This window comes from Cygnus atratus, chromosome 15, assembly GCF_013377495.2.
Source record: "Cygnus atratus isolate AKBS03 ecotype Queensland, Australia chromosome 15, CAtr_DNAZoo_HiC_assembly, whole genome shotgun sequence".
NCBI lineage: Eukaryota > Metazoa > Chordata > Aves > Anseriformes > Anatidae > Cygnus > Cygnus atratus.
Genome location: NC_066376.1, coordinates 4,457,084 through 4,482,132, shown reverse-complemented (window position 1 = coordinate 4,482,132; position 25,049 = coordinate 4,457,084). Strand labels below are relative to the sequence as shown.

Here is a 25,049-nt window from a genome sequence, read left to right as displayed (position 1 = left end):
TGGATCAAAAAGCAAGGAGTGGAGGTTTTCAGACACTTGACTGCTTTATGGCATGGGTGTCTCAGCCAAGATGAATTTAGGCAAGGCTTTCTCAACAGTTCCTGATGAAATCTTTGGCAACTGCTGCTGTTCACCATATCCCCCCTCACACACCATGTATTTAATATTCAATCTGTGATCTACTTGCTGTATTTTGTTGGTGGTTTTTTTTTTTTTTTTTTTAATTATTATTATTCAGTTATTGTTTGTTTACTTGCAGTGGAAATGAATCATATTTGATCTGATATGGGCAAAGCTTAGTCACATTGACAGGAGTATATTGGGTCAATAAATATAAGTGACCTAGATCATTCACTTGTTTTGCCAGTACTGTGTTTTGTAAACTTTTTCCATATCTGGTGTTTTATTCATATGTTACCATGCCTTATGTCTGGATCAAGACAAAGGTTGTATATATAAGAATCCACTTGCTGAGATTGATTCAAACAACTAGGCCGCTTTCCCTGTAAATTTGACCCACAAAACTAAGTTCATATGTTGTTGCTTATTTACTATTTTCAGTCTAGAGTCCAGTTTCTCAAGGGTTTGAAGATAAGAAATACTATTTACATGTCTGGGAATTCTTAAGATATCTGTTGGTACTAACAAGTCATAATAACTCTTCAAATACCAAATCCGTGTCATTAGATTGCTAATTATTTTATAAATACATATTTTTGTCTCAAAATACTCCATCTGGAGTTTTAATTTTACTTGTCAAACTAAACAAATGTGATCAAGGCAGGAAAATCTGTTATTTTTCTTTGTCTGGAGATCTAAGCAGAGACCTGTACTGTACACAGTGGTGTACAACAACATCACCCATTTCCCTTTTCTTGAAAATTAATACCGTCCTTGCTAGAAAAGAAGTGAGAACATGGGATGGTAACAGTCATTATCTTAACACTCTCTCATTGCATAACCTGTTAATAGACAGTCAAATAAGTAGGGAACAAATAAACAGTGTTTTAGGGTAGAGTTTTATGATTGATAAATACCCTTTTTTTTAGTGTTTGTGTAATGATTCTCTTGTGGGCTGACAGGTGGTTGTCAGCATTTGCTAGTCTGTTGATCAGGCTCCAGGTCATGTTGTGCATCTTGTACTGCAAAGGGGAAGGGAAATTAATCTGTTATTGATCGGGATCCAATTCCTGTTGTGCATCTTGTACTGAAAAGAGGAATTAATTCATTACAGAAAAAGTGAAATCTATTCCATTGGATAGTTTGTATTTTTAAGGTCTTTTTCCCCTTGAGCAACCTTGAGATGCCATGTGAGTGTCTTTTCTCCTTTTTTGTCATATTCCATGTTACATAGGCTGACTGTACTTCCTTGATGCCATAATGTTGAACTACTTACTATGTAATATTTTTGCTATTTGTATTGGACTCATCTCCTATTCTGTTTTTTTCTAATAAAAGTATCCCTAATTTTGTAAATGAAGTTCATAGTAAATGAGAAGGCACTAATGCATGTAATGCAAGTCTGAAAGTCCGTAGGAAGTTTATAGCAAAGGTTTTTTTTAATTTTTTTTCTTCCAGGTTAATTTATAATTGTTTTCAAAGTTCTGCTGAAGCACTTAATTTCCCTAGTAGCTGGAGGGTGTTCTAGGATACTGGTGATCTTTTCTGCAAAGTGTTTTTCTCCCTTTGACAAGTTTCCTAACATAAAGAAGTAAATCCATTTTTGGAAACTGATTCCGGTGAAATTCCTTCTTCACTGACAAGAAGACACTGAGAAGTAATTGTGGTAGTAACTAAGACTGATAGTAGGAATGACTAGCAGTTGACATCATGCTCCAGACTGCCCCATGCCATGTAAATGAGGGTGTTTCTTTAGGCAATTCTCTCTCCTCTTGCTCATGATAACCTCGTTTGTGTTAAGTGTCTTCTACAGGTTGGGACCTATAAGCAATTTAATCTCAGCCTCAAAAATAAGATTTGCCATTTTTTCTCAGGTCTGCGCTCAAGCTATTACTTCTTTTCAAGAGATAAACGCTTTCTCTCACCTTTTATTAAGGTTGGTTGGCACAGTATCTCTGAGAAGAATTTGAGCATCCATGAAGTAATGTTCTTAATATTCTGCATAGCAAACACAGATGTAGATAAACTTTGTGTGCCATAATGTAAGACCTGGGAAAGGAGCTGATGTTTATGCATTTTTGAAAGGGAAAGCACATTTTGTATCTTCAGTCATACGGCCCGAGTGAGATTTCATCTCTGTTGGGAAAATTAAGCACCCAAGTGGCTTTGACAAAGTCTGGGATATTTTTAAATTGTAAATCATAATATTTAAAGTTCCTTGAGCCTCATATGATAATGTATACAGGGAGATAGAAACATTGATTATGACTTTTCTGAGATGATAGGGCAGTCTACATAATTATCATATTTAAATAACAGAAATTAAAAATTCTACAGCACACGAGTATTAAAAAAAAAAATAAAAATGTTACAGACCACCTGGGACAGCTTTCATTCCTGGTCAGATGGAAGGGAAAAAGCGGAAGTTCAGTGTGATCCAAGATCACAGTTGTGCAGTCATACGCAGCCACTGGTGATAAAAAGAAATAGACCATGCAAGAGGTGTTCACCCTTTTTTCTCTTCCCTCAATATATCTGCTTGGTGCAGAATTGCCATATGTTCTGCACAGTCTTGAGGGAATTTATGTTCCGAGGGACAGCAAGAACCCAGATCTTCTCTTTCTGTTTTCACTTTCCTTTGTCTCTCTTGTTGTTGTTTAATATGGAAAAATAATATGGTGCCAGTTTACATTAATATTTTGGGCTGTAAAAGGCAGCATTTCAGGAACTGCTTCATGAACAGCTGGTTGTGGGAACACTGAAACAGCTCCGAGGTAAGTTCCTCCCTGCCTTGAGCCTCAGAGATTGGTTGGAGCCAGTCCCGAAAGCATTTTGGTTCTTGGGCCCTGAGAGATAGCAGTAATAATTCAGGCAGTCTGATGAGAGAGTTTAGAAGCAAAGGAAAGACTGGAAGTACTGTGAGTGCTGTGGCTGAAATAGATGTAGTGTGAAATAAAGCAGAGAGCCCTTCCTTGGAGAAAGCTCTGTATCTGGATTAGGACTCTTGCCTGTGGCAGTCCTTCTGTCCAGTCTTTTCTTCAGGACTAGAATCAGATTAAAAGCACATCCCTTAAGTGATCTTCAGTGCCTTTCCTCCTCATCTCTGCAGCTTCCTACAAGTTCCCACAGACTCATTATGTCTAATAGTTAGGCATCCCTTGGCTGCAGTTCTGGGGTCAGTGTCTTTCCCTAATGTTGCTCTGCTTTCTTAGCAGAGAGAAGGGGCTCAGAAAGCAGATAGAAAGGAAAGATCTTTTCTTTCAGGAAAAAAAGTGGAATTTGGGTGGGAACGGCGGTCCCCTGACAGTGGATTCATCTTATTATAACTATGTCCTTGTATTCATCCATACGGCTCTCACATTTCAGTGTCTTTAATAAATATTTCCTACTAATGGATATGAGTCTAAGAGATTGAAGCTCAATCATTAAAATAAAGGATTCATGAGAAATTGAGCAGCCTTTTAATAATGTGAAATATCTATTGGGGACCGTGGGATTGAGGGAAGGGAAATAACCAGTGATGAAGGCAGAGAAGTTGCCTGAGTAAAGGGAGGCAGAGGAAGAGGAGATGAAAAGGCAGGCAGAAACAGCAGAGGCAAGGACGTGGAAAACAGAGAACAAAGAGTCTGATGAAGTAAAAATAAATAAATAAATAAATAAAGGAGTAGTGAAGAAGAGAAAAAATGCAATTGTTTTCTACAAAGGATTCTCAAAGAAAATACCTGTTTACTAACAGTGACATTCTGCATTGCAATTTAGTGTAGCACCAGTCAAGTAAAATCACGTCAGTGCTGTACATTGGGAAGTAGGAGAGGGATGGAGTGGCTTAGTGACAGGAAGGATAAGAAACGCAGAAGGCTGGGTAGTTTTTCATTATCTGATTGTTTGAAATAGCTCTCTACCTTCCACAGCCAGGCTGAAGTCTGATTTGCTGCATCACATCATGGAAACCAAATCACAGTGCTACTCCTTATCTAGATTAGGAGCCTGGCTGCTCTAATATCCAGCCTGTGGATTTCTTCCAAGGAGTGAGGTTCTGAAAGGATGGGGTGGACACGCAGATCCCATGTTTCAGCCCTATTGAGATTTTTACTGTAAAGTAAGACTAAATTCCTCCTTTGATATTTTGACCAGCCACAAAACAAAGCTGCAAGCTGCACGAGGAGCCGTGGGAATGTCCTTGTTGAGTTTTATTTAGCAGGATTGGGCTGGACCGAGTTACAGCAGGTGGTTTCTTTGTGCCACAAAGGGAAACTTAAACAGCCTTTGAATATGAAACAGGAATATGTATACTGTCTAGGTAGTGTTTAGGTAATACTTGGAAATATTGTTGTTTTATATTCACGCTCGTTATATCTGCAGCTGACCGTTGTAGGATTTTACTTAGAATCCAAGTGATAGCTGTTTTGGTGAGCTCTCAGTGTAACATCTTTATTAGTTCACCCACGCAAAATCCTTATCAAAAGACTGCTTTTAATAGACTTGTTTCAGGGATGGTATGAAAAGAAAATAAAAAATAGTAAATAAATGCACATACCTTGTTTAGATTCTTGCTATGGTTAGCAATTAAGTCAAAGAAACCTCATGTTTTCCTGGTTGCAGGCAGAGGAAAGTTCTCTTATTTCTCCTGCTTATCTGCTCGCTGCACAAAGAGCTTTTCCCATGTGGCGAACTCTTAGAGGTTACAACAAAGCTGGCTTCTGTTCTTTGGTTGTTTTAGTGTGGTTGAGCCATTCTTCAGGGGAGCTGATAAGCTGAACAAGCGGTTTTCCTCTTTTCCAGATGGAGATAAGAGGTGATCTTTGCCAAATTAGCAACTTGTTTGTTGATCTTTTAGCGTTTACTGTTGTAAGCCTTCGTCTTGTGCAGAAATAGTGGTGAACAGTAATGCTGAGGTTTCTTCTCATCAGTAACAAGTTGCTAATCTGATTGGCACTTGGTTTATATTTTTTCGTTTGCTATCTGGAAGATTACTGTCATGAGTACTTCTAAGAGCACCACGGAAATCTTCTTAGAAAGTAGATGTGGTACCTGATAATGTCATGTTTCCAGGAATGTTGCTGAACAGACCTAAAATCTACTACAAGCTTGGTTTCTGAGATCCTATGCAAGCTGTAATATATGTGCTGTGTCAGGTCAACAGAGCACATGTATGGAAAGAAATAGGTATGTGCTTACCCCTTCCGTAAGCACCGTCCTTGAATGCTTGAATTTATGCAGGTGTGCACGTGGTATTCCTGAAATTTTAAAATTGTTCTATATGCTTTCGTCTCCCTTAGTACGCTATTTGCTACCAACTACAACAGTGTCAAAAGGTAAAAATTTTGTCATTCAACAGTTCGGAGATCTGCTGACCTCGTGAACTTTGAGCCCTATTACTTAAAATTTTGTCTATCTAATAAGGGAAGTAGAGTGTGAAATGGCTTTTGGCATGCAGTTATTGGATAAGCAAAGAATTTTCTATCTATTTGCTATTATTTAAGGCTGTATCTTAAAAGAGGGTATCAGGATTCACACCTTGCCAGTTTCCCATTCTACTTCACAGTTAATGGGCATGGGTTAGCCTCTCTTGCAGAAAACATTTGATGAATTGGCTTGGGTTTGCATCAGTTTAGTTTTATTTTCATTACTTTTCTCCATAATTCGCTTATTGGATTCTGTATCTTTAGAAATTTTTATTACTCTCTTAGTCAAGCTAAAAAATAGCTAATTTTTCTTTCCCAAATGAGTTGCTTGAAGCAAAGTACCTATGAATACATGGGTATTTTAATTCACTTACTAAATGTATACAGAGAAAATTTACAAGCAGCCTTTTTACCATTTTTTAAATGTCTGCTGACTGTTGCATAAGCTAAATTATTTACAGTATGATGCCTCACAAAAGAGTAGCAGATTTGGGTTATTTACTTTCCTGATAAGAAAAGGGGATTGAAGTTGCTGTGATATGCTGCTTTGTTAATTTTATATTTGTTCCCCAGTGTGTAAATTCTTTTTAAAGAACTAACATGAGTATTGGCAGACTCTTTTGAAATGGTATGGAAGTGCTAAGATTAAACAAAACATGAAACGGTCTTAAAAATAAAAGTCAGCAAGTGTTTGATAAAAATAAAAGTGCTCAACAATAGAAAACCTTTAGGATGCTTAATTTATTTGCTTTCTGTTTGAGAATGGCCTCTGCACTCCATCTGGGAGCAGTTCTGGTGAGCTGTGTGTGTTTTGAATGATGCCAAGCTGGGTGTATTGAAACAGTGTGTTTGTACAGTATAATGAAAGCCATCAAAAATGGTCATGCTGAAGATCTCCCTTTAATGAGGAGATTAAAATTGGTGGTGAGGCTGAAGAGTGAAATTTGCAGCTGTGTCACTTGACAAGATCCTTTACCTGAAATGTTTCAGTCCTTGCTGTTTGCAGATGTATAGAGTATTCACAAGTATATTTTTTTTCTGCCCATGCAGATGCCGTAGACCCGTCTGACACCATGTCTCCTGTCATTGTAATCCCTCCACAGAATACTAGCGTCATAGCAGGGAGCGGTGAAATTACCTTGGAATGTGTGGCCAATGCAAGGTACTGTAAAAGCAGTGGGGTTATAAGTAACTAATTTTAATGGCCTGTCCTTTATTTGAAAGGACATAGGAAGTTCTTTTCATTTTTTGTTATTTTAATGACTGAAGCCGCATGCAGCATGTCGCTTGCTCTTCAAAGTAACCTTACGAACAATCTTATTTGTCCAACATTACTGAATTAAACATTGATTTTTTGGGGGAAAATAAGGATATAGCGTGAGTTACTTTTTCTACCTGTTACGTACACAGTAAAGAAAAGAAGTACGGTTGTTCAAGCAGCAAACATTATCTTAAGGAAATAATTATGTTAAGGTTTAATAATATTTCAGCTGTATTGCATACTGACACAGAAGGTAATACTGTTTAAATTAACAGTCTATGCTTCCTAGTAAATAAATTAGGGAGGCTCTCCTATGGAGTAATTTCTTACAGATGTTGTTAGTTTACAGTGATTATTGCTCAACTGTTCATAATGCACCGTAACAGGGTTCACAGCATTTGTTCTGTGCATGTGGCTGTTTCCATCTAGTTAGCCTTGCATAGCATTGAATTCTAGAGGAAGTGAATAGTTGAGGTCCTCAGATGATAGGAGACCAACTGATTTGCTTTATCCTCTGAGGGCAGAGATGTTCTTGATATGGTTAATATTTTCTTGCTAATTGAGTTATAATGAAAGCACTTCCCATGCAGCTGATTCCCATAACAGTATTTACTCCTTTTGCTTAGAGAAATCAAATTATTAGTACTTAACTTCTATTGCCATATCAATTAGGTGTACTTGCATAATGCCACTTGAGTAGTGTATGGAAGTTACATATATGTTTATTTCTGAATAGCTAATGCAGGGGATAAAGGAAGTTTTATAGTCTGTATTTAACTGCAGACAAGATTGTTCTGTAAGATCTTTTACCTTTTTTTTTTTTTTTAACCTCGGTAGACCTGTTGAGAGACTAAGCATGACTTGGAAGAGAAATGGAATAAAAATAACCAGTGGAATTAGCAGTTTTGGGAGACGACTCACTATCACCAACCCAACCTCTGCTGATGTTGGGATATACTTCTGTGAAGCAAAATTGAGAGACAGCACAGAGGAACCAGCGAGAGCAAATGCCTTCCTTTCTATAATAGGTAATTCTCAATGCACTGCATTTTTTAGTAAAATAGGCTCTGGACTGAGGTATAGTAGGAAATAAAATTGATATTTTAATATTTCATTGACCTTACATTTGAACCTCTCTTCAGAGAACAAAACAAAAGAGGTGGAAGGGGGTTATCTTCCAAATTAATCCAGCAGCTCTCCCCCATGGATATAAATTCATCAAATAGATACTTCTAAACACTGATCTGATTCTGAATCTCTTGTGAAACTATAAATTTAATCAGAAGTTGGGGAAACAGTAGTAAAATCCTTATTGTGTAGCTTCCACATCTCGGCTTTTAGCTGCATTAAATCCTGATTAACTCCCGGCTTGCTTACATCTAGTTCTAATACGTCAAGTGCCTGTATTTCTGAAAGAAGCCTTTTAGGTGCACTTCTGTGCGTTGTCTGTTGCAAGTGCCAGTCAGGGGGCCAAGGACATTCCTGAGCACACAGGCAGGCAGACGTCTTTACTGAGAGAAGAAAAGGGAGAAGAAAATACCATTAAAATCAATGCTACATGCCCGACCTCCAACTTCAAGGGAAGCTTTGGACTTAGTTTTTAAAGGGACATTGGTGCTTTTCAGCCCTTTCTTGATGGAGGGACTGGCCTTTTTCCACTATCACCTCCCTGCTGGGATTTTGCTGTAGCAGGGAGGTTGTCATTTGAAAACCTAGCTACCACGTGTGTCGTGTTCTGACATTACAGCACAAATGAGCTCACTGGACACTGTGTAGAGGTTTGTTTGGTATTTTTAGGATAAAGGAAATGTTTTAGAACAATAAGCCAGAGCTGATTGTGTCAAGTCTAGCTTTTATATAATAGTTGCAGTAGCAACTGCAAATGTCCTGGACAGGATATTGCTTTGGCAATGATACAGGTCTCAGTGATCAGAATCCATGCGCATGAATTTCTGTAGTGCCTTGCAGAGAGAATTCATCACAACAATTCTTTACACTCTTTCAGACTTCAGAAAATACAATTTTAAAGACTCTGCTGTATGGTCTGTATTCTACTAAAGCAATTTAAAGTAGTTCATGCTAAATGAGTAAACAGCTCTTCTCTCTACAAAGCTGTGCTCCAGGTTCATGTGTAGCATTGTGTCTCCATTGTATTTATTACCTACTGGATGAAGTTTGGTTCCAGTCTTTTTCTTTATACTCCTTTTCTTAGAATTACCTCACAGCTTTCCTACCCGTTAAGGAGCAGAGACGGATTTCACTGACTTACGGTTTTGGTTTAAACTCTCGTTTATTCATAAGATTTTATTGTAACTAGTTTAATTTTGCTGCTATGGTGGCAGATCCAGCCTAATACAATACTTAAAGCAGCCTGTCAGTTAAGGTAAAAGATTCTTAAATACAGTTATAATAAAACTGAGAAGCAATCATTGGGAAATTATATTAAAATAGTATTGCTGCCTTTATTTAGTAGCTTATCTCTTCTCTTATTTTTAGATGTTTTATTTATTTCTTATCCAGTTTTAGGGGGCTGTCAGGGAATGAAGTTATGAAAAGGCCTGTAGATAAGAACAAGCAGATGAAAGCAAGCAGAAACAAATTGGTTACCCATTACTTTTATTTCCTTCTGATGGAACAAGACACTTCAGTTGCAGGTGTTTACTCAATGTGTCAACAAAGCCTGATAGATTTATTTATAAGTTTCTCGAGCTGCAGGATGGATCTCTAATTCAAAACAGGAAGCCATATCAAAGGATTAATAGTTGATGGCATAACTTATATTCAGCCTTAGCATTCTTGAATGGATTCAGACGTTGTTTAATTAGTCAAGGAATAGGTTCTAGGGGAAAGTACAGATGAGATTCAAACCTAAGGATTTTTTGTAGTGTGTCCCTTGTAGTCTCTTGGAGTAGTACTCACAGAGACTCAAGTATGCTTATCCATTTGCATGCATAAAATACTTGCAGTGTGTACATGTTGATAGTGACCTGATAATGAGCTGTTCTCTGCAGAATAATACAGCATGGACTAAATAAGGGTCTTGACTAACAGAAAAATGAATTTGTGTTAATAGAAGAGGTTTGTTTTCAAAAAGATTTGTGTAAATCAAATAGAGACACTCAATAGTATGGTAATAGGAGCTTTTGTGGATTGATAGAAAAAAATATTGCTATTAACAGGTGGAAAAGAGGTAGTAGTAAAAAGATGCATCAAAGATATCACAGATATTCAGCTATTCATGGATTTTATTATTTATTTTACAAATATATCAGTCCTTGACTTTCCTAACTAAAGGAAATAACATAATTTGAGTGTGTACCCAGATGGTGACAAGAGCTTTATTAGAAGGCAGTGGAACTTAGTACAAAGGCATGTGTTCATTTCAAATTATTATTTGTGACCTACAATATTACTTCTGAGAGTACATCTTAGTTTTTTAAATTAAAATCACACTAGCATTTGAAAAAATCTGAATATCTAATGCAGTAGAATAATACTGCATGAGCAAGAAGAATATCCTGTAGTCTTGTGCTACACTACAATTTTCTTCTGGATGTGGCAGAAAGCTTTCTGACATCTTCATATTGTTCCAGCAAAGATAAACTGAGGTGGTTCCAAACTCTGGTTTTATTAGCTGCAGTTGTTATAAATTTTTAAAGGGTAGCATGTTCCTCAGTTGGCAGAGTAACAGTTTGGGGAAGATTTGTTGCAGATTAGATAAGAGCACATTTGTTTTATCACTAACAGTTTGAAGATTAAGTAATTTAAGGAGTCTTCTCATGAGCAAACCAATTTGGAGACTGAACGAATTTTAAATTCTTTTGCTCTGGTTCTGCAAGTTCTGTTAGCGACAAATTGCAATCATCATTTTTTAAGTGATTGTTCTTTGGGAAATTATGAATTTTAGGAGCTTAAGAGAACAAAAAATGAATCCCTTCCACTACATGGAAACTATACTGCTCTTTAAGTCAGATGCAGTCAGAAAGTAAAATCTGAATAAAATGAGGAAGAAAACGAAGAGAAGGAATGGCTTTGTATGATGAAGTATCGCCCAGAACTGAGTGTTGAAGCCCTGTTGGCCTATCCAAAGGACTGTTGGAATAAAGTGGAATCACAGTTGAGCGTTTTCCTTCTTTTTGGAGCACTTTTGTGCCCGAAAGAACTATATTAGTAGATATATTATTCTCATCTTGGTGTTTACTAGAGAGAATTTTGTATCTCAGCTGGATATATGTCTTTCTGAAAATAGGACAACAGGGGAGTATAATAGGTGTCTCTCTCTTTTAAAGGCTACCCTGGTTCTCATCAAGTGGGAGGGATACCCCTTCACAGGACTCTGGAATTCAGGAATACAGCAGAAATGTTATAACGTTAGTGTGGAGGGTCCACCTGGCTGGACTATGGGAGGAACTGTGGGGCTATTCCTCCTTCACTGTACTTCTCCAGGAGCAAGCCTGGAGATGCAGAAGGGCCTTCTTTGTGCCTTGCTTTTGTTTGTGAATTTGAACTGAACTTGCAACTACGGCTGCTAGCCACCTCAAAACCTTGTGCTCAGTTCTCTGGACCCAATAGCTCTCGTGGTTCTTGTTTGGAAACTCAGAAACACTACAAATGATGTCTTGAAAGCAGAGTGAAGAATTTTTCCATGACGTTTGTGCTCATGTATTGTGCTTATGAAAAGGCCATGATGGTTGTGCTCCAGTATAGCACATAAGAAAAAGAGTTTTCAGGAAAACTTAAAATATAAAGTCTCTTTGGACACGTCTAAACTTGAGTTGTCAATTTTTTGGTCTGGTGCACCACAGAGGTCTCTGTACCTTGGGCCCAAATGCCCATGAGGCCTATCCCACAAGGTGACTTTTTGGAACTTCAGTTCTGGCTGTGACATTCCTGAGAAATTCCACCTTCTCTCAATTCTGCAGACAGGAGGTGTGTTCCCTGGGCTGTTACAAGATTTTTCAGTGCACAGACAGCAGCTGATGGTAGGGGAGTTAGTCATACCACGTAGATCCCCAGATGTAATAATTGTATCTGTTTTTTAAAATAGTTGTTCCTTCAACAGGATTTTTTTCCATGACTGAGAGAATGCAATGCACAAAGCAAGAAACAAGGAGTACCTTTTTCATCTGTTTCTGTTTTAACTCGATATTCATGCAAAGAAAAATCCTCCTTCAAGGAATCTGTTACACCTGCATGCATAACGTGGCTCATCTCCCAGCACAGGCAGTCTGATCTGCTGTCTGGAGTTAGGGACCTGGTTACCTACGAGCGGCTCTCAAGTTCACAGTTCCACTTTATTTTAGGATATTCACCAAATAAATTAGTTTATGCTAATGTTAGAGAAAGGCTTCCATGTTTAGGGCTCAATTTTCTCCTTAAATATTCAGGCCTGAATTTGAGTGATGCAGGAATTTCAGCTTTGGAGGAGCCCCTGGGGCTTTCTCTGTTCTTTCTGACTTTCATGTATGTATCTAGGATTAGGTCACACATCTCCAGTGCAGCTTGAAGGGTATGTAATGGATGCTGACTGCTATCTTTTGAATGTTAAAATCAGTGACCATGTAACTCTGCGTAGGAGAAGTTAGAACAGTATCAAATTTTGCAGGCTCCCAGGGGCTTTGCAAAGCGGCTATCTTTTCAATGATTTCTGTAGTGCAAAAAAAAGCCCGGAACCTTCGACAACTATTAAAAGCATGCATTTATATTCAAATATTCTTTTTCCCCTTTGCTTGTTCTTGACCTTTTAGTTAAAATCACTCAAACACCAATACAATATCCGAACAATATAGTATCCGTTTCATTGTCTAATATGAGATGTGACCCCCTCTCATTGTATAGGATGCTGCAGTGCCAGCAGGGTGAACTCGTTGTAATAGGTCCTTCCCTGTTCTAACTACTGTGATTCTATAATTTAAATCAAATGTTTGACCTGGTACCAGCAGATGACTGTCGCTCCTAGAAGCTGCTGCGTCTGGGGGCTTGCGTCTGGCATGTTATATAGTTTGGAAGACATTCTAATTTCACCACACACATTAAATTTCATCACATGATTATTGTCTACAACAATAAAAGTTCAAATTGGCACAGTGTGATTCAAACCAAGCCTTATAAATATGTAATAGAGTCATATATACAGACAACCAGAATACCCCTTCAGAATGCCATCTGACCCCTACAAATACTACTGCATTTTTATGGCCTCTTTCTGATAGTTTTTCACCAGCTGGTGTGTAGCACCCAAATTCAGATCCCAGGAATTTTTCACTAGCAATTTATGCTGGGCCTACAGGCCTTTAGGCACACATCTGATGTGCAGATCATATATCTGACACATCTAAAATGTGGGGAGCCTAGATTTCAGTGGTCCGTGATGTGTAACTACAGCTGTTTTGCCTTAATTTTGTCGACAGCCTGGGTTCTGTTGAAGCCATAGACCCTCGCTACCCAGCAGAGTAAGCGAGCACACTGGAGCTTGCAAAGGACCTTTTGAGCATTTGTGTTGCTAACACGAGGGACACGACTTGTGGAAAAGTAGCCCAGCTTGCATGGCAATCACCGCTTCATTTCACACAAAGCCCTAAGAGTATACCTGCACCAATACTGCTGGGATTCTCTCATGCCTTAAATCACCAAGACCAATTTTCCATGTCTATTAGACTTGGGATGCAACAGCACTATTGTCCACAAGGTATTCTAGATCTCCCCAAATTCCTTTACAGATTGGTCTTGTCTTGGCATCGAGGCTTGTCTCTAATTCTAGGCAGCAGAGGCAGGTAGTTACCAATCAGTATATTGTGGTACTGCTTCTGGAAGCGTTTCTGTATCTGTGCTTATCTCACAAGAATAACATCTGAGAGCTCTGCATGCAGTTGTTGCCTCAGCCTCCCTACCCTTCGTATGCCAATTGCAGCATTTAGCAGAGCTTCCAGCTGCTGGAGTGGCTGTGAGAATTGAGCTCAGCAGGATTTAGGGTAAGGGAAAAAGTGGGTCTGGTCTTGATGAAGACTGGAAGTCATATCTGTTGGCATACCGACACCCTGAAAGTCCTCTGGGAACTGTCTGTGGCCTTTAGATTGCATCTTTCTGCTACTCCTGCTCTTTTTCTGTCTTGTCTGCTTCAGTTTCTTCCTGCTGCTTTCAAAAAAGCCAATGTGAATCTTCCTTTTATAACATCACAGTCCTGTTTGCTAAGTGACAGTTGTCAGTGACTTCAAGTTCCTTGTCAGGTAATTCATTGCTTGAAAAGCTCACGTAAACATCTCTTACTATAGTAAGTTTCTTTGACGGTAACATAACAGCCTGTATGGGATATAAAGGAAGGAGCACAGACTGTAGGATAAGGTTTTGGGGGAGGCACTGGGAAAACAGTCTGTATAAATATGCCAAGTGTAACTGCAGGAACTGTGCAACAGGAGTTCATAAGGAGTGGTCTTGGCGCTAATGGCATCTTTGAGGTCACATTAAGTGCTTTCAGGTGGACTGCGGGCCCATGCTGAATATAAATCTTCAAATTTATCACTGGTGTGTGAATATGTTGCTGATCTAGAAGAAAGTTTGAGAGCTGGCAGCCGAAGGTTGCCAAGCTTAAAAATTGGCCTGTTAAGGTCAGAGTGCCTTATAAAAAGGGAGGGTGCAAGAGGTGTACTCCATGACTTCCCTGAAAGGAAGAAAATACACTTGAACCTCACTGGCTGAAGAGACATTTGTAGAAGAAGCCCAGAGTTAGAAGTGAATATCTAGGTGGGGGTGTGTGTGTCTGGGTGCTGTCTTGCTCCTTTGGATGCTGGTTTGGCCACCTTTCCCCTCTGTCTCCCCTCTCAATCAAAATAAATTGATGCAGAAGGAAAAATTCAAATTTTGTTTTAACAAAGGTGGATGGATGGATGTGGATCTGTGCATCCAGACATACAGAAAAGTAATGAGACTAAGCTAAAAGTTTGGAAGTCGAAAAGTTAAAATTCTGCAAAGTGGAGCACAAATATCAGACAAGGCTTGGTGGATAGCGGTGAGATGGGAGAGCATATTCAGAATTAAACATGGACTTAGTCGCATTGTAGAGGACTTGGCAACTTTGATGATCAAACATGTCAAGCGCTGTGTGCCATCAGAGAATTTCAATTAAATGTTCAGCTTTTCAATTTGTTGTTTAGATTAATGCATGAGATCATATGCAATAAATCACAACTTATGCATGTTTATTAATAGCTTTATATTTAGGCAGCGAGGATCAATAATGTTAACACATGTATATTATTAGAATATAATAAATCACGTAGCTTGTTTTATTGGTTTTGCTGGGTAAATGAATATTCCAGGCTATTTTGCAACCTCACCTCCTCCTCAGTGCAGGATTTTGAAGACTAATATTGATTGACTTTATTTGGAATTAATACAGAGTTGTAATATCCATTGGTGCCCAAACGAAGCCCCAGTTCTGTACACTCATGCAAGTATTTTATTGTAGTTAGCGGGAAGGAGTGCTGGGGGGGTGCTTTGCGGTCCAGTCCTGGTGCTTACTGATGTGTGCCTGCTGGCGTTTCTCTCTGTGAGATGATGATGGCAACACTTGCTATACTATAGGTGGTGGCAGGCGATACAGCAGATATTTGTGGAGTAAAATAATATGATTTTGTTTTCATTTATGAACATACCAACATCCTATCAATAATACAAACTGCACATCCAGTTTTTACATATGGCTGGGGAAGAGATTTGAGAGGTCAGCTCAGATGACTTTGTGGCTTACTACATTTTTTCAAACATCCTTGAATTCTTTTAAATGAAAATGCAAGTAACTTGTTCGTACAAGCTACTTATTTTATCTTTTCTGTATTTTCTAAAACTTAGCAGTGAGTTTGTGTATGCTACAATAGAATTCTAGTTATAATCAAATAAAATGCTACTAAAAACAGTATTTGGATGATAATTGCATTGAACAGACTATGACAGTTTTTAGTTACCATGATAATTACTGCAACCTTAATGCCTGTGGGACTTTGACATGATGCTCTTCAATTTTATGCTGCATAGAAGAGAAAGTAACATGACAGCATACTGTAGTTTCTGGAATCTTGTCTTTGTTTAATTAAACGTCTAATATCTTTTCTTTAGTCCTAACAATAAAGTGTGGCTTTTTATGATTATTACTATAACTTCAATTAAAGCATTAAATCTGTTTGCTTTCAAGAAATAAAACAGTTGAGAAGAATTTTTTTAATTATACTGCATTTATCCTCCGATGTTGGCTTTCTGACATACTATGGCACTTTATTTGACATGCTTCATGCCTTCATGAGGTTGAATTCAGTTTAGATACTGAAGCAAACTATCCTATAAAATGCTAAGTTGTAAATATAAACCTTTATAAACCTCTCGGGAGGGCCTTTCTGAATGAAGAATTAAAATGTTCCATGATTCAGACCTATAAAATGAAAAGTAGCCCCTGCTCTGAGTATTAATTTGCAGTGCAAAATGCTAAATCTTACCGAACATTGACTCAACTCTGGAATTCATACTCAGCAAAGCAAAAATTTGTTGGCTTTTTTATGATGCTTTTACTACCAAAAAAAAAAAAGCCTTGAAGTAGAGACGTAGAGACAAACTTAGACAAGCTAGACAGTTCATAATACAGCACATTAAATACAATGTCTATGGAGACATCATATGAATGTCTTTAATCAATACCTGTTTTTCATTTTGCTGTGGGTTTCTTTGTTTACTTCTGTTTGTTTTCTCTGTTCTGAAGAACCACCATATTTTACTGCTGAACCTGAGAGCGTGATTTTGGCTGAAGTGGAGAAAGATGTGGACATCTTGTGCCAAGCGATGGGTGAGTGTGCAGAAGTATTGTACCTTGGATGACGGGTAGATGTATATCCTGTTCTGAAGAATGCATCTTTTGTCAGCTTTTAATGTCTTGAGGTCCGTGCGTTATTGCTAACTCTGCCAGATCCAGGTACAAGGAGGGGGGAGGGCATTTGCCTTCGGAAAATCTGCCATAAATTGCTTCATAGCAAACATTAGCGTATTGAGCCAATAAATTAGCTGAGGTAAGACTATGGTTTCAGAACCCATGATTTGAAATGCAAACACAATATTTTCAACAATTCAAATGCCCTCTTTTCTAAAAAATTACAGAATTTCTATAGCTGCTGTCAGTAGCTCTGACTTTTAAGTGTAGTTAATAGTCTTCCTGCAGAACACTCTTACAGGCAGTTTTTAATTGACGGGTGTCTTAATTGCATAAAAGCCTTCAGATGTTTAGAATTCCACCCAAGACAAACTGCTCTTTAAGATTTATTTCCAGAGAAATGGAAGCACATCCTATTCTAGCACTCCAGAAAGACAGGAGACATCATAGTGTTGTGATTAGAGAAGGTTTGACTCTGTCACTGAATTGCTGCATGATTTTGGCAAGCTGCTTAACTTCTTGGTGTCTCAGTTTCCCTGACTCTAAGTTTAACAGGCAGTACAAATAAACATGCCTTGAGATCCTTAGGTAAAACGTATGGCTTATTTGAATGGGTTCGTTCTTCAGATCAGAGCCAATAAAAATATTCTTTCTTTCATGTTGATTTTATTTGCATCATGATTTTAGTACTTTTTGCTTTATGTAGGGAAGAGTCAACAGTGCTTTTCTAGAGGGAAGCTTAGCAAACATGTTAGCACAATCAGCAAGCATGTGTGAGGATGCTTTGGTTGATTTGGAATTTCAAAAGCCTTTGATGAGGTCTCTTACCAAAGGCTCTTGTAGAAAAGAAGCTATCAGGTTATAAGAGACAAGGTCTTGTTGTGAATTAATAGCTTTTTAAAGAGAACAAATCCTTAGTTCTCAAAGCTGGAACCTGCTGTCAGTGGAGTTCCCCAGGAGTCTGTGATGTGGAACATACTTGTAAGTGCCCTGGAAAAGAGGGTGAATGGTAAAATGATAATATTTGCTGATTATATAAAATTATCCAAGATAATCAAAATTAAAAATAACCACTGAAGAGTCAGAGGGTTCTGATGATTTGAACTGACTGGACAGTAAACTGGCACATGAAATTATTGACAGAGATGAAATTGCCTATTACTTTGCAGAAAAAACATGTCTTCTGAAAACCTCAGTTCCATGCCAAGAAGTGGCTCAAAATGCTAGGTAGTGGGAAGAAAGGAATAGAACAAATGAGAGAATGCCACTGTATAAATGCTTGACACCCCCATCTCAAGACCTTTTCACAATTCTAGTTGTTCTGCTATAGAAAGGGATATAGGAAAACTAGAAAATGTACCAAAAAGTAGGATTTATTATAATTAGAGGTCTACCATGGTTTTTGAATACTGAAAAATTAAACCGACTGGAACACTTTGTGAAAGAGATGACCCAAGGGCTGTTGCCATGTAGAAAGGTGAGTAGATGATTCTGTATTGCTTAGTTCAAGAAGCAGAGGAGGCACCCAAATAAGTTTTCAGGTAGGAAATATACAAAAAAAGAGAGGTAGTACTTTTTCAGAAAGCACAAAACCATGGATGTTGTGGGTCCAGACAGTAGTTAAGATCAGAAATACAGATTATTTAGAAAAACAATATTAAGCATATTTATGGAAGAAAAATCCTGTATGAGCTATTAAACACAGCTGTGTGTGTGCAACGTGTAGCTCAGGAAATGGCTAAAGCACAGATTAATGGAGTTGAGAAGTTGTAAATAGTGTTCTGTCATTGGACTGTTCTTGCGTTTTGTGTCTGAGCAGCAAGGACAAGACAATTTCAAAGGGAGGAAATGTGACTAGATAGATCTTTATTCTGGCCATGTACCACCAACTTTTTGTTTTAGCATGTGCAATTGCAAACACAGGCATTTTTTCTATCAAAGATTTTTAGGTAACAGAATTTAAGTGTTATGTCATTAGAAAAATTGAATTTTAAAAAACGTTCTGAGATTTTTGAAAAATGTTTCAATCCTATGCTGCTATTTGACAAATCTCTGAACTGTCTCGCTGCTGTTACTGAAAAAATAATCTGCTGTCTCAAATGTTTTTTTGTGTATTAGCAAAGAAATCCTAGAGGAGTCAGGGAGAGAAGAGGTTGACTTTTAACCTCTTACTTCTGTCCTAACTCTTCCTTTGAGCTCTTCCTAGTTTCCAAAGGGATTAATAGGGAACTCATAATCATTCCCACGAGATGAGGTCTTATTGGAGATATGGGAACCATGACTAGGCCAAATAATTTATTTCTGCTGAACTCTTCTAGTGCATGTCTGATTCGTTGAAGAATGTGGTGCAGGAGCATGGAAAACCTATCTTTACGTGGATTATTTTGCCGAGTGTCTGTAACCCAGGCTTGTGAGGGGCAGGTACTTGCTCTTACATACAGTATTAAACATAGAGGCCTTCTAATCCATTGTTACACAGACCTAGCAATCACCAGCCTTTAAAAAGAGGGTAAATGAAGGTTGCTGTCTCCCTGCTGCAAGCTAGGAGCTGGAATAAAGCACGCGGGGAACCACAAAGCTGCCCTGCACCTTTGCTGCAAATAGGAAGACAGATTGGATTTCCCCCAGACCCATAAAGTTCTGTGCACAAAGCCCATTTGCTCAGGCTTTGTGCACTTTGAATGTGTGAGAGACAGATTAATTTCACAGTATAAGCAGAGATTAACTGTAAATAAAATTGCAACTTGCACAGACTAGCTTTATACTTCTCTGTAATGGAGTTTCAATGTATCAGACTGCACAGTAACTGTGCTCTGTTGTATATCTTTCAGCAGTTGCTGATGCTGCGTGCATTTTCAATGGGTTTCCTTTAAATGCTTTTTCTTTATTTGCTTATAGAAAGTTTAGGGCTGCAGGCAGCGGTGGTGGTGTCTGGGGAGCGCAGTTAATTGGACTTTAGTTCTACCTGTTTAGACAAGTAGGTGGAAAGATGCTTTTGGGACTCCCCAGTAGTCCACTGGGAGCTAGAGAAAGCTATAAAAATAAATAACAAATATGACACAGTGAATATTGAGAGTCTTTTATCCAGGTTCTTAAATAAGTTAAATTTGGCAGAGTCAAGCATCTGTTTCACAGATGGGGAAACTGAGCCTCAGATTGCATAAATCATTTGCCCAAGGTTACAGAGAAAGTGGCAAAGCCAGGACCAGAGACTCAGTCTCCTGCTTTCCCTTCTCCTCCATAATACTGGATTGATTTGTCAGTCTGTCTTTGAAACAATGAAGTGCACTTTATATACATGCTGAGAATTAAGCTTGTTTTACTTAATGTTACTGGTCTTTTAGGCCATTCTGTAATCTCTCAAACAATAAGGTACTGCTGGGAAGGGCATAGTCCAAAAGGTCTTTAAAATGTTTTCTTCTTTTCATATTTTTTTTTCAGCTGAATTTTTAGAGAGGAAAAGAAGCAAAATTCCATGGAGGGTGGCAGGGAGGAAAGACTGTGCTGTAGGAGAAGGGGAGAAGAAAGGAAGCTGTTTTTAACCATTTTTATAGCTAAAGAGGTAGCAAAATGATAGAAGAAAATGTGTAGAACTTGGAAGACAAATCTCCCTGGGAAGATCACTAAAGCCCAAATGAATGCTGCTGACAGGCATCAGAATGCCTAGATAAGATCCTATTATTCAGACTCATAACTTTGAGTAGAGGAAGATATCTGTAACCGAAAGGTAGAAAAATAGAGATGGTAATATTCAGTCTGTCAGCTGAGGTGATGATAGGAAGGTGCATCTCACAGTGATTGTAGGATTAGAAGGTTTGCTAATACTGTTAGTAGAATGGGATTTATGGAATGACACAAGTGTTAAAGGTTTGAGTGTATCGAATGCAGGATTTCATTATTTCCTAGGTGCCCATCAAGTCTAATGTGTGGGAAAATGGACTTGCTATTATTTAAACTTGAAATCATTTCCAGGCTTCTCTGCATCAGGAGAACTATTCCATTTTGCATCATCTGTTTCTTCATTACTCAGTGATAATTTGTATTTGCCCAGGAGGATTTTCAAGAGATGAATAACACTCTCACCGAGAGTTCTGAACATTGAGGTTTACGCTAATTCTGTATATGGGCTGTTGTGGGAAGCTTAAATTATGTCTATTGCAAGCTACTACATTGCATCTATTCTTTATCAGACAATGCACTCTACATAGTGGATTTCTTCTGAGATGATTACCTCCTAGATTATGAGTACATTTTATTTTATCAGCAGAACAAAAGCATCAGATGTGATTGTAGTAAATGATACATGTTTATAAAAATAACAGCAGCAATTAAATGTTGTTTTTCAATCATTCCTTACATTGTTTGTACATTTTTTCTGAGAGTTAACACAGCTTTTGTCTGTAGCAAGAGAATACGTATATTGAAAGGAGATATGAATGGAAGTAGAATACAGCAGTATTTAACTTTGGGATTTTTAAATGATAATATGGATCCTCCGTAGTGCTTTCCCTATGAGGATCTTAAGTCATTGCCAACATTACAGAGAAATTCATTGACTGCACACACTCAATTCATCAGTGACATCCCTTCCTTAATGCTTCTGTGATACCTGGTGTTTTTCTGCTTGGGCAAACTTCACTCACCTGTGAATTTAACTCTGTGGTTCCACTGTGATACGTGCAACGGGGGGATGTGAAGCACCTAGCTTTTAAGTGATACTTGTTCCAAAATAGGTACTGATTATGAAAATAATATTATGTTTTGGGCTGAAGTAACTTAAATCAGTTTGATACCCTTCTGATCCTGTGATTATCCAATCACATAATAAAATATCTGCTTCACTTCAGTTCTCTCTTGAGGGCTCTTAGCATTTGATCAGTTGGGGATTTCTGGGATTTAAAGGCAAAACAGTTTCTGATAGGAGGAGTGTGATAGGAACATTTGTGTACAGCTGTTCTAGGTCCCTGACATCTCCTGAAGGAATGAATCCTACACTGTTTGTAAATATTGAATTTACAGCTGCTTCATTGCCACTGACTGGGAAATGGCTGCAGCAAAACTGAAATAAGTGTGTCAGTGTTTATGCACATGAAGAAAAAAAAGGGGAAATGGGACTGTAAGTTATGTTTAGGGCATTTTTATTTTTTTTATCCTAATGTCTGTATTCTTCAAATAACAGGTGAAGCTTGAAAGTGAATAAAAATAATAATTTAAAGTTATCTCATTGTGGCAACATGCTGCTTGCACATTAACTCAAACTAAGCTGCCGAATTAGAACTCGAGTACAGTCATGTGAGCACTTCATTGCTTGTGTGTAATTTGCCATTTCCTTTTTATTTTGACATCTTAGCTACAGTAGCACAGAAAAATCTTATTTGGGATGGAACAGTCTTACAGACTTGCTGCATTGCCACACTGCTGCTGTTTAAGTAGCCTGATTCTGGCTTTCAATGTGAAATTGCTATAAATCTTATTTTGTAGTAGCATGAAATATGATTGGGTGAAGGAAGTAATTTGATAACATGTTTTCTCAACATTCCCCCTTTCACTGTTTGCTGGTTTTATTCCCACATGTTCTGCAGTGTATTATTACCATTGATAATGTAAGATGCAGCCTCCCATTTATCAAAAGCAGCTTGTAGAAATATGCATAAGTAGTGTTCAAGGGAGGGATACCAGGGATATGACCATAAGAGCATTGTGTGTTTCCACTATCTAAAGTATGTTGTGTAAAGACTAATAGCATTTTTTTATTATTATTTTTTTAATAGGAGTTCCCATTCCCTCCCTTGTCTGGTATAAGGACTCTATTCCTCTCAGCAAGCTGCAAAACCCCCGCTACAAAGTCCTGCTGAGCGGCGGGCTGCGGATCCAGGCTCTGCATCCTCAGGATGCTGGAATCTTCCAGTGTTTTGCTAGTAATAAAGGCGGGGAGATACAGACGTACACCTACCTGGATGTGACTAGTGAGTAAGGAGCTGTGATAGAGATTGATGAGCTGTGTTGTCATGTCTGTTGAGCCTACATCTGTCAGATTTCTCTGTGCTTGTGTAGTTTGGCTCCCAGAACCTTCATTTTTTATAAAGTGTAGCTGTCCTACCTGTAAGATACCCCAGATTCCCTGTATGGTCTGAACACAATTTGCTGAAGCCTGTAGAAAATCTTTCTTTGACATTAGGGGCTTAAGGTGAGCTCTCTTATTTCACACTGCAAAAGGAAAACTAAGACAAGAAAAAGAAAGGTTAATTATAAAATATTTTCTGCCCTCCTTTCTATTAAATTATTCAGTTCTCCTATCATGTAATTCTGTTCTGAATTGGAGCTACTGCTCCATGATTGTGCATGGTATCATTTTCTCTGCCTTTTGTCTACAACTACATTTAGCAGCGAAAACAAGGTAAAATCAAGTTAAATGTCTTTTTTGTTTTTTTGGCCAAAAAGTCTGATTAAGTAATTTGTTAATGACATACACTCTTCTCTATGGAAGAATTACAAATCCTAGTAGTCTCTTTTAAAAGCGATTATTAACAGGCATATCCATAATATTTTAATGCCTCTTCAGGAAGCTGATTTTTAGCCCAAGAGCAGTTTACACATACTGACCAGAATTTCTACAGCCTTCAGAAACTACATCAGCCCCACTTCAATATATATCTAGGAAACTGCAGCAAAAAAATGTAGTAAAATGCAACTGGGGGAAAATAAGAGAGAAAGAAACTTGGAAAATGTCTTGGATGAGACTCAGGTTCTAAATTCTTTTGGCTGACATTTAAGTTTCAAAGTTAATGCCTTTCTCAAGTTGATTTTCATCTTAAAGAACTCTGTTATGAAGATGAAAGAAAATAGTTTTGTTTATCTAGATTTCCCAACTTCCCCCCAAACACTCATTTTGAGCTTTATCTGCCTTTATCTGTAAGCCATCTTACTTGTACACGTGTACATGCTGATAGATTTTTATTTTCCAGGTAGGTAATAAACTGAATTAGATAATTCCTAGGAGGTGAATAATGAAAGGTTACAGTCACTGCTGAGAGGTTTTCATGTATTATTGTCATGTCCTTGTCCATGATCAGCTCTATAAAAGTGGATTTAAAGCAGTCCATGATAATAGGTTAGGGGTCTCTCTGATAGCTGATCCATTGAGTTTTTTAAATTTTTGATTTTAGATATTAAACCAGCATTTATACAACCTCCAGAGGATACCACTGTTACTGAGGGGATGACTGCAGTGCTGACCTGTGAAGTTTCAGGGGCTCCAAAACCTGCCATCTCCTGGAAGAAAGGTAGTCAGTTACTATATTGTCGTGGAACAGCTGTAATCCTTGTTCTCTTGTCCATTCCTATTCCTAAGGTTTTGTAGATCCATTTAATATATCTTTATTTCTCTAGTTCTGTGAGCAGAGGATTTGTAGTGGTCCTGCTGTGAGCCAGTGACCTGGATGGGTTATCACAGTGTTTTGGAAGAGCTAGAATTTGCAGCACTTAATCCAAGCAGTCTACGTGACAGTAATCATGCTGTTTTTCCCTTCTGTGTTTCAGAAAACCAGATCTTAGCCAGTGGCTCAGTTCAGATTCCTCGGTTCATTCTTCTTGAATCTGGAGGGCTCCAGATAACACCAGTTTTCCTTCACGATGCTGGCAATTATACTTGCTTTGCAGTCAACTCTGAAGGATCTCTGAATGCCTTTGTGACGCTGACAGTGTGGAGTAAGGACAATGCTTTGTTTAAAGTCTAACTTTAATCAAGTACTAACCAGTTTTTGGTGTATGCCCAGGAAATTCTTACAAGTAATTATGCTTTTCTAGGTAATAGAGATACTTGTACTATTTAATAGTAATAATGTATGTATTGTAGGAAACCTACCACAAGTATTCTTTTTGTTTGTAAAATCATGCATATGATCTGATACAGTTTGTGAAAGGCAGTGTGTTTAAATAGAGCATCTAAATCATAGTTACAGTTTTACTCAGGTTTTGCATTGGTGAATCTTGCATTGGCCTGCATTGCAAGTCAGCCCTTTTACCTTGCAGAGTAGGCTATTTGCAGTTGCTTTCTGCCTCCAGGAGTCTGAGGGCAGTATAGAACAGCTTATGGTGTTACTAAGGCTACGGCCACAGGTTCAGTAGATGTGCTTTTCCTTATAACTACATTTCTTTGTGATTCTGGGCGTTGTTGGAAGCCAAAGCAAAGTACAGCAGACTTCTGCTACTGTCTCATGCTACAGATTGGCATGGCACAGCCATAAAATGGCATGGCAGCCCATGACATTTTGTCTTTCATCATTTGCCCTTGATCTCTGTTATCTCTCTGGTATAGGAAATCAGATTCATTAGGTTCATCTGTGTTACTCTT

The 25,049-nt window shown here is 38.1% G+C and overlaps 1 protein-coding gene across 1 annotated transcript in view; it reads left to right on the top strand.

The window, feature by feature from the left end:
* SDK1 (sidekick cell adhesion molecule 1) overlaps positions 1–25,049 on the top strand; it is a 363,863-nt gene that overhangs the window by 205,974 nt on the left and 132,840 nt on the right. The window contains exons 7-12 of the mRNA XM_050713839.1: positions 6,576–6,687; positions 7,624–7,814; positions 16,532–16,615; positions 22,468–22,662; positions 23,863–23,979; positions 24,236–24,403. Coding sequence (XP_050569796.1) covers positions 6,576–6,687; positions 7,624–7,814; positions 16,532–16,615; positions 22,468–22,662; positions 23,863–23,979; positions 24,236–24,403 — 867 coding nt within the window. The remainder of the gene's footprint in view (positions 1–6,575; positions 6,688–7,623; positions 7,815–16,531; positions 16,616–22,467; positions 22,663–23,862; positions 23,980–24,235; positions 24,404–25,049) is intronic.